Source organism: Miniopterus schreibersii (assembly GCF_964146895.1).
Source record: "Miniopterus schreibersii genome assembly, chromosome: 5".
Lineage (NCBI taxonomy): Eukaryota > Metazoa > Chordata > Mammalia > Chiroptera > Miniopteridae > Miniopterus > Miniopterus schreibersii.
The window spans coordinates 44,210,739-44,228,898 of record NC_138106.1 but is presented as its reverse complement, the minus strand read 5'-3'; the positions used below and the strand labels follow the sequence as shown (position 1 = coordinate 44,228,898).

The 18,160-nt window shown below is 44.9% G+C and overlaps 1 protein-coding gene across 6 annotated transcripts in view; it reads left to right on the top strand.

The window, feature by feature from the left end:
- APOD (apolipoprotein D) overlaps positions 1–18,160 on the top strand; it is a 45,759-nt gene that overhangs the window by 15,856 nt on the left and 11,743 nt on the right. For 2 of the 6 annotated variants that reach the window (XM_081138443.1, XM_081138442.1), the window contains exons 3-5: positions 8,552–8,643; positions 14,183–14,349; positions 17,477–17,632. In XM_081138443.1, coding sequence (XP_080994569.1) covers positions 17,510–17,632 — 123 coding nt within the window. In that variant the 5' untranslated portion in view covers positions 8,552–8,643; positions 14,183–14,349; positions 17,477–17,509. The remainder of the gene's footprint in view (positions 1–8,551; positions 8,644–14,182; positions 14,350–17,476; positions 17,633–18,160) is intronic. The other 4 variants (XM_081138440.1, XM_081138441.1, XM_081138439.1 and 1 more) reach the window with 2 other exon arrangements.

Below are 18,160 nucleotides of genomic sequence, written 5' to 3'. Positions count from 1 at the left end.
GCTGTACCATGAGGTAGTCTAGAAGGCCAGGTTCCTAGAACTTCATCCTAGAAGGGCCCAGGTTTGGCTCAGATTTTCCACGTCTGTGTCAGGTCTTGCATGAACTCTGATGCAGCTGCAGCATCTCTGTCATCTTTGTGTCTCCCTAGCCCTCCACAAGATCTCGTTTTATGTTTTAAAAGATGTATGCCTCTCTGCCCCTACGACTCTATATGTCAGACATACCAACTGTTAACCGTGGTTCTCTCTGACGGGTGGATTACTGGCTCCTGTGTGCTTTTCCTCTTTGTGCTTTCCTGAGTTTTCCACATTTTTTTTCATAGAACATGAATTACCTCTATCATCCCATACAAAAAACAGTTACAAAAGTGCTTTTCTGTACAATCACTAGAGTGGCTGGAGCAATGAAACAGAGAACTATCGTTTGTATGTTTTTAAAGTAAATATTGCCAACAGCATCTTACATCTCAGCATGAGCCACTTAAAATATAGGTGCTACTTCTAAGTTACAGTATCATTGGTAAGAGAGATACCTGGGGCAGATCAATGATACAGCGCTTGAACTTGGTGCTAGAATCTCTCTCAGACGTAGAGCCCTGGGGAAGTTTGTCATCTGCCAAATGTTGTTGGTTTTCGACTTGAATTAGACTTTCCTTGATCTTTATACCTTATACCAACTAAAAACTATATACTTTAATTGTCCACAAAAGTACAATAAAAAAACAAAAAGAGATAACTTTCCATTTAATATGTATCATATCTTTAGAATTGCATGGTTAAGGGTTAAAGAAAAGAAGTGAAGAACTGGTGTTTGTGGACATAAAAAAATGTAATTATCACTGCATAATGGATCTAATAAGCAGTATAAAGTAAAATTAAAACTGAACTAAATATTTGGCTTTAAATGAAAGCCAGGGCATACCTGAAGACCAAGCTTTACAACTCATCCCTGTTTCCATGGCTGGATAAAACCTACTGGCAATAAAAAAGAACCAAAGTTTCTTCACCCAAGCCTCCCAGGGCTTCTGTAGTTTTACCCGACTCTCTTGGGAAGCCTTCTGCAGGTCCTGGCAGAGGCGTGGCTGCCATGCTGGTTTCACATCTTCCAGAGATGCTTGGCTTCCCTGGGCCAACTCCCAGAAGGAGCGGCCTACGCCCTCCAGAGCCACATCATCATGGTCCAAATAGAAGCCCAGAGAGAGGTAGGTGCAGGAGGCCCACAGATGCTGGTTAACCAGGTGGCTGACAGCAGCCTCCGCCTCAGTGGAATAATTCTGACCAATTTGGGAGCTCATGGTTGTTCAGCAATAAAGAGTTAAGGTCAAAAAATGGTGTTGGCTGATCTCGGAGGCTGAGGATGGCTGAGATCGTTCCAAAGGTGGTGACTGGAAAAGAGGTAGGAGGGTGGTCGGAGGCTGGAAGAAGGGGCGTCCCTGGGTCTGTCCTGCCCAAGCACTGTTGAAGCAAGAGACAGATCAAGGGATTCACCGAGGGCACGGCCTCCTCCTGCTCTAATTCTTTGTGGAGGTGAGTCAACAAGAGGCAAGCTGGCTTCTGCCCCCACATCACAGCCTGGTCTTCCTCAGCTTCTCTTCTCTCAGGCTTCTTCCTTATTTATCCCCAAATTTGGAGGTTCAGCCAAGCCAGCCCCAGAGCCCTCTTGACAGATGAAGGGTAGGTGTGGAGACAAGCTCACTGCCCTCTTCCATCATTTGTATCCAGGCAAAAGTGGGTGAAATGAGCATCACGGGAAGTTTTGGGAAAGGGCGTGAAGGATTGAGATGGAGAATCAGGAAAGGGACCCTCATTGCCTGAGAAGCATGTGGGAGGGAAAGGACAAGCCCCCTGGAAGGGGAGAATTGTGGGAGCACTCTATGCACCTGAGTTCCAGATTTCATTTGCACTAGAGGAGGGCATGACCTTTTATTCCCACAAAAAACCAAAAAAAATTGTCCAAAACCAGCGAGGTACTTCTTTCTACCCTCTCCAGGTTGGCTCAGGGCTCTCACTAAAATCCCAAGACTGGTTCTGATCTGACCTCTTGAGGCTTTTCATAAAAGGTCTGTCTTTCTCCTGGAGTCCAAGGTCCTAATCTCTCAGCCACAACACTTAATCATATTTTGATGATGAATCCTCCCCCTCAAATAATCAGTTCTGCAATTTGGTGGGAGAAGCAACCAGACCATTTGGGTCCTGCAAGTAAACCAACCCATGGAATCACGGACTGGCCCCTTCTCGGCCAGTTATTCTATGTGGGAAAGACAGACCTTTATATTCAACAAGAGGCCGCTAGACTGAGCACTGAACAAGCTCATGGGGTAAGACCATGAGAGCGACACACATATGAAATTCTTCTGGTGTCCAAACAAACTATGAGGACAAGATGTACTTAGAGTTTGACTCCATCTCTTCTGTCTTGTGGTGGGTTACTACAGTTCATCAAGAAAATAGTTTGGGATTTGCAAAATCTCCAAATCCTGCCCTGGGGAGTGTGCTTCTTGGCTTCCTTACAGCCCCTTTGTGAACCTAAGATAGGTTTATTAATCACCCGCTGGGTTGCACCACTATTATGATTCCCATTAGAGTAAAAGAGTGCAGAAAAATAGAGCCTGTGTTTGCATTTCCTGTTTCAGACAAACAGTTTCATCTGAAGAGAAGAGCAAATGCTATTTACCCACCACTGTTCCTCTCAGTGCCCAGGCTGGAGGGCCTACTGCAAGCAGTTTTAAAATAGAAGTATCTTCCCCAACAGCACTCTCCATGTGCCCTCCTTCCTCACCCCGTAGCTCTCTCAGCCTCAGTGGTGACAGCGCGCAGAGAAAACCAAAGGGGGCCCAGTAAGTCTGGGTGCTTCTGGGGAGGCCCACAGGCCCTGGTGAGAGCTGATGATTTGAGAGAGGGAACGCAGCCAGTGGACTTCATGTAAAGATGTGTACAGAGTTATGTAATAATCCAAGGGTTTTAATGGTTCCCAAGCTAACATGACCCTGCCCTAACTTCCCTTTCTGATTCCCCTGACCTGCCTGGGGTCCTGTCTGCTTCCCATACTAGGTACCAAATCACAGTCAGGGAATGCTAAAGCGGCAGGAAAGAGCATGAAACTTTGATCTGGGAAGAGGAACTGCCTTGCTGCTGTCAGCTGCCAGTTGATGGCAAAGCTGGGCCTGGAATCCTGTTTTTATTCACAGACCTGTGCTCTTTCCAGATTCAATCCCTGGGTGTAAATAATGACAGCCTGTCAAGTCACCAAAATTAAAATAAGTCAAAATAGGATAAGCCTTCGTTGGCTATAACATCGTTGAGAGGAGACTACAAACTCTGTCATCCCCAAGAGTCTCGGGTCTGAGTTGGGTCTAGGAACACAGTGGACATGTTCAGTCACATGAATCCTTCCTTCCACCCAGCGGCCATCTGCAGCATGACTCATTCCCAACCCTGTTTAGCTCCTGGTCTCTGTAAAATCGTAGCCTCTCTGGAAAGGAAGGGGCCTTTTAAGAGCAAGCAGAATAACCAACTGTCTGGGTTCATCTAAGATCACATGTGTTAGAAGCAGCCACAGGTCTGAAGGCACCTCCTGAAAGTTAAACCCACATCTCTGTCCACAGATCCCGGCAAGGCCTGAAGGTCTGGCGGTTATCTGGGTTAGCTAATCTGAATAGGGAGCAGTTAAACTGTGCATTTCAAACCAGAATGCTCACTAGACTGCTCGAATTAATCTATTTGTCAGTCTACACTGCAAAACTCACATGGTAGAACTGGAAAGTACCCTCTGCTTATCCAGTTTTCAAGTATAAAGTCCTGTGGGTATCCCTCTGCTCTATAGGATGTCCTGATGTAGTCACTCATCCCCGGACGATTTCCTCAGCCCATGCTGTCCCTGGACCAGGGATGTGCTTCCTCCCAACCTAACACGGATGCTGTGGGAGGCCTGGTACAAGTGACCTGGGCTGTGCCTGTGCCGACCCCTCCACTCATCAGCTCACAGGGACAGTGCCTCCTTTGTACCATTGTTCATTTTTTGGCTGCTGTGTGTGTGTGTGTGTGTGTGTGTGTGTTTAACTTTGCCTTCTCCCAGCTTTAATCCCATTTCCCCAGGGCCTCAGTTGAAGCCACCCCTGCCCAAGCACATTGCCACATGGAACTTGTAATTCTCCCTAAGCAGGCCATAGACATCTTTTCAAATGACCCTTCTGAAGTGACAGGGTGCTGGGAAATCCAGTCACGTCTCATCAAATGGAAGCACCAGCCTCTGGAAAATTCCACAACCCTGGTCCCTGGCTACTGGAAGAAAAAGGGCAAGGAGTATGTTAGGTTGATGCCTAATCTGAAGGGCATCCATTAGGTTCTTTTGAGCGAGTTAGGGTAAATCTCCAGGAAGTGAAATTCTCAACCTGAAATAGTTACTATAACAACATGAAGATAATCTCAGGCCAAACTGTAGAGTGAAAAAAGGCAAATGTGTGTTCATCCCTTAGGGTTGTGAGGTAGAAATCCCCTTCAGGCCCAGGGATCTTCCTTCAGATGAGCCTTCCTTGACCTTTATAATAAAATCACAGGCCTTCTATTCATGATTTAAATTTCCCTATTTGATGATCCAAATCTTTCTTTCACATAGTTTTCTTTGAAAAGTTTATTTTCCTAAACTTTTGTTATTTTTAACTACATCAAAGCGGCTCAGTTCAAAGAAACAGAATGTACCTGGAAAGCAGACATTTAGTCAGTAAGGGCAAAATATATATAAGTCATGTTTACTTGAGAGTCCATGACACTAAAGATAAAAGGATTCCTGGCCCACCTCAGGTCAATAGACATTTTGCCCTGGAGACCAGAGGATCCCCCTCTCCCTTGTGGTCTCAGGGATCCAGAGCTGTACCTGCATGGTGAGCTAGAAACCCGAGCTCCTGAGAGTCCCTAACCTTTCTCCTTCTCTTGAGTGGAGGTGGCTTGGGATGGGAAAGATAAGAGACCACTTGCAGCCCCTGGATGGGTAGAATAGAGTGGCCCTGAACCCTTCATGACAGGATGCAGAGCTTCTGAATCTTCAGGAGTTTGCCTGGTCAATGGCCACGTCTAGCTTCTGCTGTAAAGGCCACTGCTCCAGATGAGAGAGGCTGAAGGCAAGTGACCGAAGCAACTACTCAGAGGGGAAAAGACCTAGAAGAGCAAACTCCTTGAGGGCAAGGATTTTATCTTGTATGTCTAATCTTCCTGGTGCCTAGAAAAATGTCTGGTCCTTAGGAAGTACTCAGTAAACACTTGTTAAATTAATAAATGATTGATTTATAAGACCAGGTCAAAGATTTAAACCTGGGGGTGAGGAAGGCAAAAGGAAGTCTAAGTGGATTAGTCAGAAACTGCAAGGGAATCTTAGTAAGTTTCAGAATCACTGTCTCAACAGAGAAAGTTCCTTTAACCCAAGACCCAGGTCCAAATGCAGTTCCCACTAAGGTTGTGACACGATGTGAGTTTATTGACATTCGAACCTTCTCATGACAAATTCGATAATGTCCTGAGCTAAAATATTACCAATGGGGAAGAGGGAAGGGGTGAAACAGAAATTTGGGAGACTGGATAAAGAGAATTTGGAGATTGAAAGTATGTAGTTGTTAAAGAAAAGTAACTCAAAGGTGAAAATAATATGGAGACAATATCTAGTTCACAGGATTGCTGTAAGGAATAGAATTAACTAACACACAGAGTCCTTGGAGTAGCACTTGAGTGCCATTGGGTAGATTCTTAATAAAAGCAGCTTTCTTCCTGCTACATGTCCCTCTCCATTTCCATGAAAGGTACAGTTATCCTACCTAGAAACCTCAGAGTGCCTGCCCCAAGGAAGCTCCATCACTGATGTCTTTATCTGAATCTCGTGATCGAAGGCCACGGACACGGCCCTGCCTATGCCGGTCCCCACTGAACAGACAGACATAAAAGTGGAAGTGTCTTCTCTCCAGGGCTGCATCAGGAAAACCCTGAAAGCCATTCTCTCATAGTCAGAATGTTTTCTTTGTTCCTTTGAGACAGAACCGACATCTCTGTGAGAGACAAAGAGGCAGCTGACTCAAGCTGGGTAGACACTCTGGGCCAGGTGATGGCTGCACAGTGGTAGCTGGGGCTGCAGCCCTTGAGATTTCAAAACTTGTTGTGTCATGGTATATATACATCATGACAACATGTGGAATACTGTTGGAATACTTTTTAAATACTGAGTACATGTCTTTCCAAATATCAGGTTCACATTCAGCCTCAGACCTCCCAAAACACACTCATACTGAGCTCTCCTGGGATGTCTTCAGGTCCCTTAGCAAACAGAAGGACCAGACATGGGTCTGGCCATTTTTCTGATTCTTTCCCCCACAATTATTTTCATCCCCTCATTTAGTCAACAAACATTTGCCAAGCTCCTATCTTGTGCCATGCACTGTGCTAGAAGCTGGGGCTTCAAAAAAAATAAAGCCACATTCCTTCCCACAGACAATCTTGTAGGGAAGACAGACTGGGATGCTGTGTGATGGGTTACTGTGAGTTGATGTGAGCATCTTTAGGAGCACAGAGGAGGGTCACAGAGCCCAACCAGCGTTTCAGAGAAGACTTTGTAGAGGATAAGAAAGAGTTGGCTGGTAGAGAGGGCAGGGAGGCCTTTCAGGTAAGGGAGCAGCAAGTGAGATGTCCAAAGGCAAGTAAGACCATGGCTTAGTGGGTCTCACCCTGGCTGCACATTGAAACCATTGGCAGAGCTTTTAACAATTGCTGATGCCCAGGCCTTCACACAGACCTATGACGTCAGAACCATTGAAGGTGGAACGCAAGAAACAGTCTTAAAAGCACCCTAGGTATATGTAATCAGAGTTAAGGTTCACTTGGCCAAGGAAGGGTCACCAACACAAAACATTTGGAAAAGAAAAGCACAAAGAGTGCTCTAATAGCTCACTGTACCAATAATTCTGGAGCATTGGCTCTTAGAGTCTATGCAAAGCTTGCAAGATCAGGGGATGCACTGATCTGTTCTTGAGTCTGTAATAGATCTACCATACAGCCTCCACTCAAATCCTAAATCATTGAAATCTGTGGTTCTCAGTCACCTCCTGCCCCCATACCCACTCCTCTGCCCACCCACTTGCCCCTTCCAGGGGATGTAGCCCATGAAAAACCATTGCCGTTCTTCATGGAGTGTACTGTGATTCTGCAATCCAGTAATACTCTCCTCATAGTTCGAATGAGGACCTACTTGTAAATACTAATTTCAGAAACTTAAAAGAAAGCTTCCAGGCCAAGCACAAAATTCCACACACAGTACAACAGTGCTTGTGACAAGGTAAATAATAAACCAATAAATCAAACTTGGCCATTTTCTTAGAGACTTGGATAAAGACATAGAAACCATGTCCCAGTCTGAAAGGGAAAGGACTGCCTTGGACCAAGAGATTGGCCAATGGCTCCCACTCACGAGAAGGCAGCTGTGGAAGTGGGTGTGAGTCCCAGTTCAGGCACTCGGGGCAAGATAATTACCTGCAGTACGCCTGTTCTCTCCTCCATCAAATGGCTATAATCATGTCTACCTTACCTGGTCGCTCTGGGATTGAAGGAGAATATGTGCAGAGTACCCAGCATAACAAGTGTCCAGTATCTGATAGCTGGCTAATCAGTCAGCAATAACTTTATAACCAGGCTTCATTTAACATCACACTTTATTGTCAGAAGTTGTCGTACAGAAGTGGAAATAACACAGGAGGTAGAAGGATGGACCAGGTCATGGTCCTCCTGCTGCCACTTTCTCTTCTCCCTCAAGGCTGCACTTGGTCCCTGAGATATTTCAGTCTGCAGGCTGCTCCTGCCTCTCAGGGTGGTCCCCAAACGCACATCTGAAGGTGTGGATGATGCAGCCCCAATACCCAGATGACGACAGTATACAAGAGCCTGTGTCTCTCCCTCTGCTGGCCTGGGCCCAACTCATACGTGAAGCTCCATCACCTTTTATTTACTGACCTGACAACCAGCATTGGGAAACTTCCCTTCACTTCTCCGTGCTCAGTTGGACTTTGTTAAAAAAAAGTTTAGTTCCCAGAAGGTATGTTAATGGGATTATGCCAAGTCAAGCAAGGACCCGAGGGTCCTCTGGCAGGTTCCTAGCCTTTTTGTGCCATGGACCGCTTTAGCAAGTTGACAAAAATGTCCATAAAAGCATGAGATAAAAGACACAGGATCACATAGGAATTCAGTTATACCATAATACAATTCTATCAATTCCCCATGGAGTTCCATGGATTCTATTTTATAAACACCTGATAGCTGAACCCCTCACTGAAAGCTTGGGATACTCTCTGAGCTCACCCATCTAAGAAATGAGAGAACCAGGGCAAGAGCCCCATTGTCCTATTCTGGACCTGGACTCTTTTCAACCAATTTATTTATTATTTTAGAAAATGAAGAAAAACAAAACAGAATTCTTACTGCTTATATATGGAAAAATCCTGAATGTTGTCCATGTTAGAAAGTATGGACAAGGCCCTACTGTCCTATATGTATTCATAAGAACTGACCTCATTTTATACAGCATTGCAAAACTGGAAGAAGATTGTTTTCCACCAAACATCTGGAAAAGCCGAAGGCCACAATAACCTGACTAAGGATTTAGCTAATGTGCTGGTAAGTGGCAGCAGATGTCCCAACCCCTGGAATTTGACCGATGATAGTATTAGATTGTGGACTAAATGGTTGGATTCATCTCCTCTGCTTTCAGGTGGCCATTTTCATGTTTCTCTGCTAAGGAGGTTGTTAGGTATTTTGCCTGAGGGCATTAGCCCCTGGCCACTCTCCTAGCTAAACCCTTTCCCCCCTCTCTATGTTGGGGCAATAGGACATAGGTGGTTAAAAGTGTGAGTTTAGAGCCAGGCCTCAAGGCTTAAATTCTCAGTTCATCACTTTAGAGAAGTTGCTTGACCACCTCTTTCCACCGCAGGTTTTTTTCTCTCTCTAATACAAACAGTACTAATCCCTGCCTTGAAGGGTGTGGTGACAATTAGAGCTAATATATGGAAAGCACCTATACAGGACCTGATGTGTCATGTTCAATAGTTAGGAGCTATTATAATTCATTCTAGGTTGAACTCTGCACCTTCCCTTCTATGTCCCTTATTGAATGAAGCAGATGTTAAGGAGGGTGTAATTAGCTGAATGACTGTGTCCAGAGAAGCCACCATGATCAGAGCAAACCTGTTTTGTTTCTCCAACATAGCTCAGCAAGATACGTGACTTGACCACAGTCACACAAAGAGAAACTCCTGCATCTTCTCACCACCAAATCTATATACCTCCCTGCATCTGGTGGCCTACCGTCTGCCTTCTCTCTTGTTTCTATGGACCCAGAACCCTTGCTCCTCTCAAAACCCAGCCTCTCCACTTGTGCTCTGGGTCCCGTCCCATTCTCCTACTTAGGGTTGCTCTTGCAATCTCCACTCCCCTCCCCTACATGGTTCATACTTCTCAACTGGATCATCCTCATGTGCATGCTCTTAGCATCTCTCTTAACCTCCATGTCTCCTTTCTGCTCTTAACAAATTTATCTACTTTCCTTCAATTTTAAAGAGAGTTGCTGCCTCCTCTGCCCCTACCAACCCACTCAAATTTGGTTCTATCCCCCCTACTCTGTAGAGACTGCTGTCAAGGTCACCAGTGACCTCCACATTGTTAAATTCAGTGGCCACTTCTTTGTTTTTATCTTCTTTAACCTCTCAGCCAAGGTGGATGATTTCCTCCTTCTTGAAACATTTTCTTCCCTTGGCTCTGTGAGAGCTCAGCGTCTTCTGTTCCTTTTGTCTCCTTCATTGGCTCCTTCTCCTTTACTCAACCTCTGTAGGTTAGAGGGTACCAGGGATCTGTCTTGAGCATCCTTTCCTTCTATTACTGTATGCTTTCCCTTGGTACCTCTATCCAGTCCCATGACTTTGAAGCCCATCTATGTGCTTATGATTTCCAAATCTCTGCCTCTAGCCCTGACTTTCCCCCCACACTTGTCTTGAATACCCAACTGCCTTTTAATACTTCCACTCGGATGTCTAAGAGGCAACCCAGACTTAATTTATCTGTGAAGAACTTCTTGAGTTTTCTCCCAAACTTTCCCATCCCTCCGTCTTCCCAGTGTTAGTCATTGGCATGACCATCCACCCAGTTGTTCAACCTATAAATCTAGGAGTCGATCTTAATTCCCCTCTTCCCTCATTCTCCATATTCAACCCATCAGCAAGTCTTATCCACTTTATCTGCAAAACATATTCCAAATCCATCCACTTCTCTTCATTTTCACTACAGTCAAGCTAGTCGTAGCCATCATTACCTGAATGACTGCAACAGCTGTTCAGCTGATTCCTCTGTGATCATTCTACGATTCATTCTTGACGGGGCAGCCTAAGTGATCTCCTCATGCTCTTGCTTAAAACCATCCCATAGCTTCCCATGATACTTGAAATAAAATCGAAATTCTCCTAAGCAAGGTATAACATGGCTTCTACCTACCTCCAAACACATTCTGAATCATTTTCCTCCTCGGCGCCCTCTCTACTCCAGCCACACAAAGTCTGCTCCCATCTTGGAAGCCTTGGTAGGGTTCTAAGAATTCCCCAGGAAAGGGTTCTAAGAATTTCTCAGGTGGAGTTCTAAGTGCTCCTCTCCCTTGGAGTTTCCCAGGAAAACAATTCAAACAAAAGTGTTAGAACTGGAATGCTCTTCCCCATGATCCTTGAGTGGCTGGTTTTATTTTATTATTCACATCTCAGCCTAAATGTAAGTACTCAGAGAGGCCCCTTCCTTACCACCCAACTAGAGTTGTCACCCAGTCACTCCCTAGCAGACACCTTATTCTCTCCTATATTTTTCCTGACTCCCCCTGGAAGATGAGCCCCACAAGAGTGAGGACATTATCTTTCTTCTTCACCACTACATCTGCAGCGCTTGGAACTGCGCCTGAACACAGCAGTGCTTGACATATGTTGTTGAAAAAGCGAATGAATGGATGACTGAGTTAGCAGCAGAGCTGGGACCAGAACCCAGGCCTCCCGCCTTCCAGCTCAGAGTGCTTTCCCCTGTGCCATATCAAGCTGCAGTTTTTATCAGTTTGATTGCCTTGTGGTTGACCAGATGCTTGGTGCCATTCGCTTTTCACCTGGTTCGGTTCCAAGAGATCGAGGAAGTGGCCACAAGGGGGCGATAAGGAGAGAAAAGACCTGAAAAAATCGTGAAGTATGTAATAAATCCTGCAAGTAATGAGAATTAAACATTCTATATTCATTTAATCATCCAGCCACATTTAGTAAACACTTTGGCAATTTAGCAGGGATAACAAGACAAGCCTATTGTTAAGGATCTGACAGTCTCCCGAAGGAGCCAGAGGCCTCAGTGTGTTGATGGGGTGAGAACAGTAAAATGCTGTGGAAACAAAGCAGAGTGAGGAGCGCTGCGTGGGGTGGGAAGAGCTCAGGAAGACATTCCAGACGGGGAACTTTGGAGCTGACTCTTAAAGAGTGGATTTGTGTTATGGAAAACTCTTCGTCTGAGTTTTCACATGAAAAGTATAGTTGTGTTTCCCTTTATTTTAACTAATGAAAGAAGAAGTGCGTTAGAAGAGCATACAGGTTGACAGTGGTGGTTGAAAGAACCACTTTTTAATAAATAGAGAAGTTTTCACCAGGGAAGCTTTTTAAAAAAAAAATTTAAAAATGGTATTTTTTTTTTATCCACCAAATCACCTGTGTGATGCGAGATCACCCAACCAAAGAACTGATTTCCTGTAAAGCCACAGGCCGTTTCCTTAAAGAAGTGAGCTGTCAGGTAGAAGCAGGTTTTGCAGCGTTGACAGGATCAGGCTGGTCTGTGCGTGCTGATACGGAGGAATACATTATTACGTGAAAGAAGCAAGTTTCAGGACCCTGAACATTGCTGCCGTTTTTGTTACGTTAGGATCTGTTTAGGAATAAATACAAACAGCAATGGTTCTCTGAGGGGTGAGATTATGAGGCACTTAGTTTCCGAGTCCTACATTTTTCTGAATCCTACTGTCTTAATTGTTTACAACGGATGTGTATTATTTTGGAATTAAAAAATAAAAAATTTGGTTTTGGTGGTGAGTTTTAAATAAAATAAAAAATAAAGGCTTGTTTAGAACATAGGTCTGAAATGGTTTATAGTGCCTAAGAACTTGTGCGTGGCTGTACATCACAGAAATATAAAGAGAGGCTTTCCCTAAATTATATCATTTATGAATATTAGCAGGAAAAAATAAACCGAGGCCCAAAAATATAATGTGATTTTTCTCCTGCTGTGACTCCTAGACTAGTTCTTTCAGCTCCACAGTTGTTGATTCACTGCTGAGGACTAAAATATATAAATATATGGGTCTCCAACTTACCTGTTTGGAAGCCAGCAACACTGCTTTGTGAGAAACTGTGCAAGTGTTTAAAGTAGAAGTAAATATTTTTTGTGACGTTTACGAGAGGCCAATTGTGTCTTTCTTTAATGGCAGGTAATTCTCAGTGACAAATGTGATGCAGGTAAAGAAGACACAGAAACTTACAGGCTAGTTCTTTCCCAGGGAAACTATTCAAATAGAAGTCTCTTAAATATTACCTCTAGTTCCTTTTGCATATCTTAGGATGCTCAGTAAATTCTTTGAATAGACATTTATTTTACACTTGTTACTGGCACTTATGTGGGGGTACAGCAGTAAGTCAATGAGACAATTTCTCTGCACTCATGGAGCTTATATTCTACTGCGAAAAACACAGTAAACAAGAAAATATATAAATAAAGGATATAATTTTAGGTAAAGTATAATAAGGATATAATGAAGCAGGTTAAGTAATAGTGACAAGAGTACTGTCTTTGAAACGTCAGGAAGGCCTTTTTAAAAAAGGGATACTTGAACCCTGGCCAGTATTCTCAATGGTTAGAGTGCCTGGTTCGATTCCTGGTCAAGGGCATATATCTGGGTTGCAGATCTGATCCCCGGACAAGTCAGGGTGCATGCAGGAGGCAACCAGTTGATGTGTCTTCTCTCACATCTCTCTCTCTCTCTCTCTCTCTCTCTCTCTCTCTCTCTCTCTCTCTGTCTCTCTGTGTCTCTCCCCCTCCCCCTTCCACTCTCTAAAAATCAATGGAAAAAATATCCTCCAGTGAATATGAGGGGGGAGGGAGAGGGTATTCAGAGTTCTGAGGGACAACAAGAGTGGGTGCCCTGAACAGGAATAAGAATTCTTTCTTTTCCTGAAAAGGTAAAGAACATCCAAAAAAAAAGAGCTCTCAAAGTTTGGTATGTTAAGGATTCGCTCTTGTTGTTGCTGTTGTTTTAATGTTTATATGGCCTAATGATATAAACTTTTCTTTATTGCTAACAAATTTGAGAATTAATTTTATTTAGGATCTAAGTCTACTACAAAAGTCCTATCTTATCTACATGCCACTAGAAATACCCTCGCCTAACACAAAGGCATAAAATCCAATTTGTAAGAGTCTAAGCTGTTCATTCCACACAGAGAGATAAGGCCCAGCCAGAAGTGCCCTTGGACTTAAGTCTGCTCCTCCCCCACACAACCTCCACCCCAAGTAGTGACAAGCTGCCTCGAATATGTAGCTGGAAGGGTCATTAAAGGTACAGAGAGAGCTGCTGCAGAGAACATCTTTGGCATTCTCAGCTTTTAGCCCTGACTGTTGCAGAACTGTTATCTGCCCTATACCCCCAGCTCTGATGGGGACAGAAACGACAGTCTCTACTTCACAGTGGAGAGACCGAGGTTCAGAGAAGGGAGTGGCTTGCCAGGATCACACAGAAAGTCAACTCCAATTCCCAACCTTCACTCCGTTGCCTGAGCCACATTGCAGGCCAACGACCACACGGGGTGGAATTCATGCTCCACTGCAGGAAATGGGATTGTTGATTTTTCATTTACATAAAAATGAAAAATAAACACCAGATGTTTGAAAACATATTGCAACTCATCTTACTGGAACTTCAAAGTGCAATCTAACTGAGAAAATTAAATTAGAAAATCCACATAGCAAAAAAACGATGTTTTGGATGAAATGCACTTTGTCTCACACACACAAACAATATCTCATTGTTACTTCTTCAGGGAGCAGCTGTGAAGGAAACTGGGGGGGAGATGGTCAAAACATTCCATCTTTGTGTTTTATACAGAGCTAAGCTTTTAGTCCAGCCTTCCTGAACTGCAGGGGGTGTGGCATGCATTAAAATTAAACGTCAATGATCTGATGAAGCTTATAAAATAACCTGGGAGAAGCCAGTCACCAAAACAAGGCATTTCAAAGTGGGTGTGTGGAAACTGCCTTCATCCTGATAAAAAGGTATGTACTGTAGTTTTAATTTTTATTTAGGATGAATAATGCTTAAAATAGAGACATTCTTGACTTTCAATTTTGCTTTGTCAGCTAAAAATCATAAATAACATGATTATGAGACTGACACGTTGCCTGCTGCTCCAAGGGGTCGCTTAACTAACACGATTGAGGGCTTGTGCCAGTAGCTTTGCAGACTTGGCCTTATTTTTCCTCAGACTTACAAGGTAGATATTATTAGTGCCATTTTTCAGATGAGGAAACTGAAGTTCAGATATCTGAAGCGACAGGCCCAAGATAGGACCCCCAACAAATGCCAGAGCTGGGGTGCCAACCCAATGTTGACTCACCTCAAAGTCTTCTGCTTGCATTACGCACCCCCTCTGTACTAATGAGAAAATGAGAGGGCTTTCCATACACCAAAATGTAGTAGATAAATTCTCAGGCAGTTGTTACCCAAATGTGCATTACAGTAAAATACTGAAAAGTGAACTGAAATTCATTGTGTGGATAGAAAATACGTTTAACAATACGGCAGAAAAATATGTTCTTCAGAAGATATGTTTTCTTGTTAGATTCAATAGCTACATGGATTTTCAAGACCCATTTACTTGTGGAGATGTATTGTATGTTATCACATGAAATCTAAAATTCTTGGGATCAGAGACTAGATCCACGCAAACACGCACGTGTTAGGAGTGCTGAGTCTTAGGAGATCTGGCAGAAGTTCCGGCTCCACAGAAGTTCTGGCCAAATTGACCTCATTGAGCACAGAGAGAAGGTCAACACAGGACCCTTGCAGACAGGATGTTGTGGAGATTCAGTGCCTGGCACATGTGAAAATCCTGAGGCCAGGGCTTCTGGGTGGAGAAGCTCAGTGAGTGTGAGCAGTGATTCTCAGAGTCAGTGCTGGCCAGTGGATGCCCCTTAGAATTATTCTTAAATTATTTACTATTCAGTTAAAATAATGTTTAAATTATATTTATTTTCAAAAGTATTTAAACGCTTGTCATTAGGACAATCTTCCCATTAGTATTAATTAGAAGATGCAAAAAATATGTCATATATACCCAAGTTCATAGGTACATGTTAATAATGTGATTTACCCTCAGTAGGTACTCAGTAAGTGTCAGGTGAATTAGGATGGAAGGGGTGTTGAAAAAATTATGGATTTTACCAACCTTTTTTCTCACAAAAAAAGTTTTAACTATAGGAATAAAATTACCCCAATAATTTTTGGAAGAGATGCAATCAAAGGGAATTAGCTTTTCTCTGAAATCCTCCTACAGAGCTAAAAAACACGTTTCAGCCCACAGTAGAACATTTTGTAATATGACAGTTGTCAGAGCAAGACGTGGAACTGACTTTTGGTGTAACTGTCACGTGGTGAGGTGAGACTCAGAGGGTTAGAGGTGGTGTGCCAAAGGGCGTGCGTTCAGAGCGCTGCAAAGCAGGCAGCTGGAGATGGGCCCGCATCCCGGCTCTCTGTTCTCCTGGGCCTCAGCTTTCCCATCTGTATACCTGGGGAGGCGGGTTGGATCAATGACCTCTAAGGTCCTGTCCAGTTTGGGGGACCCTGTAGAATGTGTAGAATGTGTGGCCCTCCTCTGAGGTTAGATCTTCTGGGCAAGGCACTGAGTGTGGTGCCTACTGGGGCCAAGAGAAGAGCTCTGATGGTTCTAAGAGCCTCTTGGAAATGGATGCAAATTTTTGTGGGTTTCTGCAAATCCTGAAAGGTAACATGGTGGTAGGGGCTGATGGGAAAGGGAGCTTCAGAGACTAAGGAAGCCCCCCTGCAGACTTGCTCCAGGGGGGGCTCAGTGACCTCCCCCCCCCCCCCCCCCCCCCCCGCGCCCACTGGCAGCTTTTACTCGTTACGTAATTTTTCTTTTGAAAACCAGCCAGGAAACCTCCAGAAGAAAAGCTATTGATCATTAAAGGTTATTTGAAGGTTTAGAGACTCATAATAAAGTGGTTATAATTATTCCTATTATGACACATCCTTTTAAATGCTCAGATCTGAGAACATTTAGCTTGCGTTGGGAGAAAGGCAAAGAGCTGGAAATAGCTCTTGTGCAACTACAGGCAAGGAGTCACACGGAAAAGAACAGGCTGAAAGCAAGTCAGTGAGAGAAGCCGGGAGCAGCCTGGACGCTCGGACCCTGCCAGCAGCCCCGCAGCGCCCCCACCCTGCCCGCTGCCCTTCCTCAAAGCAGCTTCCGCTGCGGGAAGGGTGCTTTGGACAGAAATACTTGTTGCGAAGTTGCATGCCAGCTACTAGTCCTTCTCAAGTTAAATACGTGTCTATGAAAAGTATCCCCTAAGAGAATGTAAAAAAAAAAGAAAGAAAACAAATTCAGGAAACAACCATTTGTTGCTGCTTTTCATAGTAATAGCAACTAGCTTTTATCGAGCATGTCTCTGTGTCAGACGCTGCTCTAAATGCTCTCTACTATTTCATTTAATTCTCACAAAACTTCATAAATTGGACACAGTTATACTTAGTATGTGGCAAAGTCAGAAATCCAAAGCAGTGAGTGTGACCGTGGGTCCCCCCACACACACTGCTCCCTGTCAAGGTTTCCAGGCCTCCTCCTGGGTTGGTAAACAGCCCAGCAAGGTGGGGGCAGGGATGGGGGGGGCCAGGGCAGGAGGCCATTTCTCTTATGAATCTCATAAGGTACTAAATGTTATACATGGCTTGCTTCGGTGTTTTTCTCTCTCATGGTTCACCTGACAGCTTCAGGGTCTCTCTTTGCCTTCCCCCTGCCCCCACATTGTTTTCTGTTCATTCAAACATCCACCCTGCCTGACACTACAAGGTTCTGTGGATGAGTCCAAGGAGAATCAGACGCTGTGACCAGCCTTGAAAAATGCCTAATTAGGAGAGGGGGAGAGGTTGCACATAAACCCAACAAACTCTGCTACCAGGCAGAGTGTGCGCTGTACAGGTCAAGGGCTCCAGAGCGGCTCACGGGGGAGGGAGACCTCACAGCAGGGCTGCTGGTTCAGGGGGCTCCGCAGGACGCTGGGCTCACGGGGGCTGAGTGGGACGGTTGCCCACAGAGGAACCGGCCAGCCCAGAAATCTTTCCCCAGCGATTACTCAGAAGATTCCACTGCTTTGTTTCCTCCAGTTCCAGGCTCCACCTCCGGCCACCAGCCCCACGATGGTGACTGCGCTGCTGCTGCTTTCGGCACTGGCTGGCCTCCTGGGTGCGGCCCAGGGACAGGCATTCCATCTGGGGAAGTGCCCGGCTCCTCCCGTGCAGGAGAATTTTGACGTGAATAAGGTGTGGTAAGAGGCTGACCTCCCTCTCTTTTGCTGTCTCCTGCTTGAGTAAGCACCCCACAAGGCGCAGCTTTGTCGTTCTGCTTTGATGGCCACAGCAAGCGTGGGGGGAGGTGCTTACCTTATTTGTGGTTCCCCCAAAGCAGACTCTGAGACGGGAACTGGGAGCCGGGAGGTTTTGTAAGCCAATCCCAGGAAGCAGAGTGAGCGTGTGGGGAAAGTGAGACAGAGAAGCAGAAAAGCAATAAAGGGTGCATTCAGGAGTAGGTGACTCTGCGAACAGTGGGGTTCAGTCCTGCTGAGGATCCGCTAAGGACATGTGTGGAATGCACCTCAGGTTGTCCCACGGGTGGACGGATGCGAGTGGGCCGTGGGAGCTCCCGTGCAAAGCTGTCTGGCAGAGAAGGAGACAGAGGGGCAGTGTGTGGGGAATTGTCTGTGGCTGGGTAAACCCAAAGGTGGGTTGAGAGGCGTGGGACCAGACATCAAGAGCAGCTGCTGCGATGCCATTGTCCCCATTCTACTGATG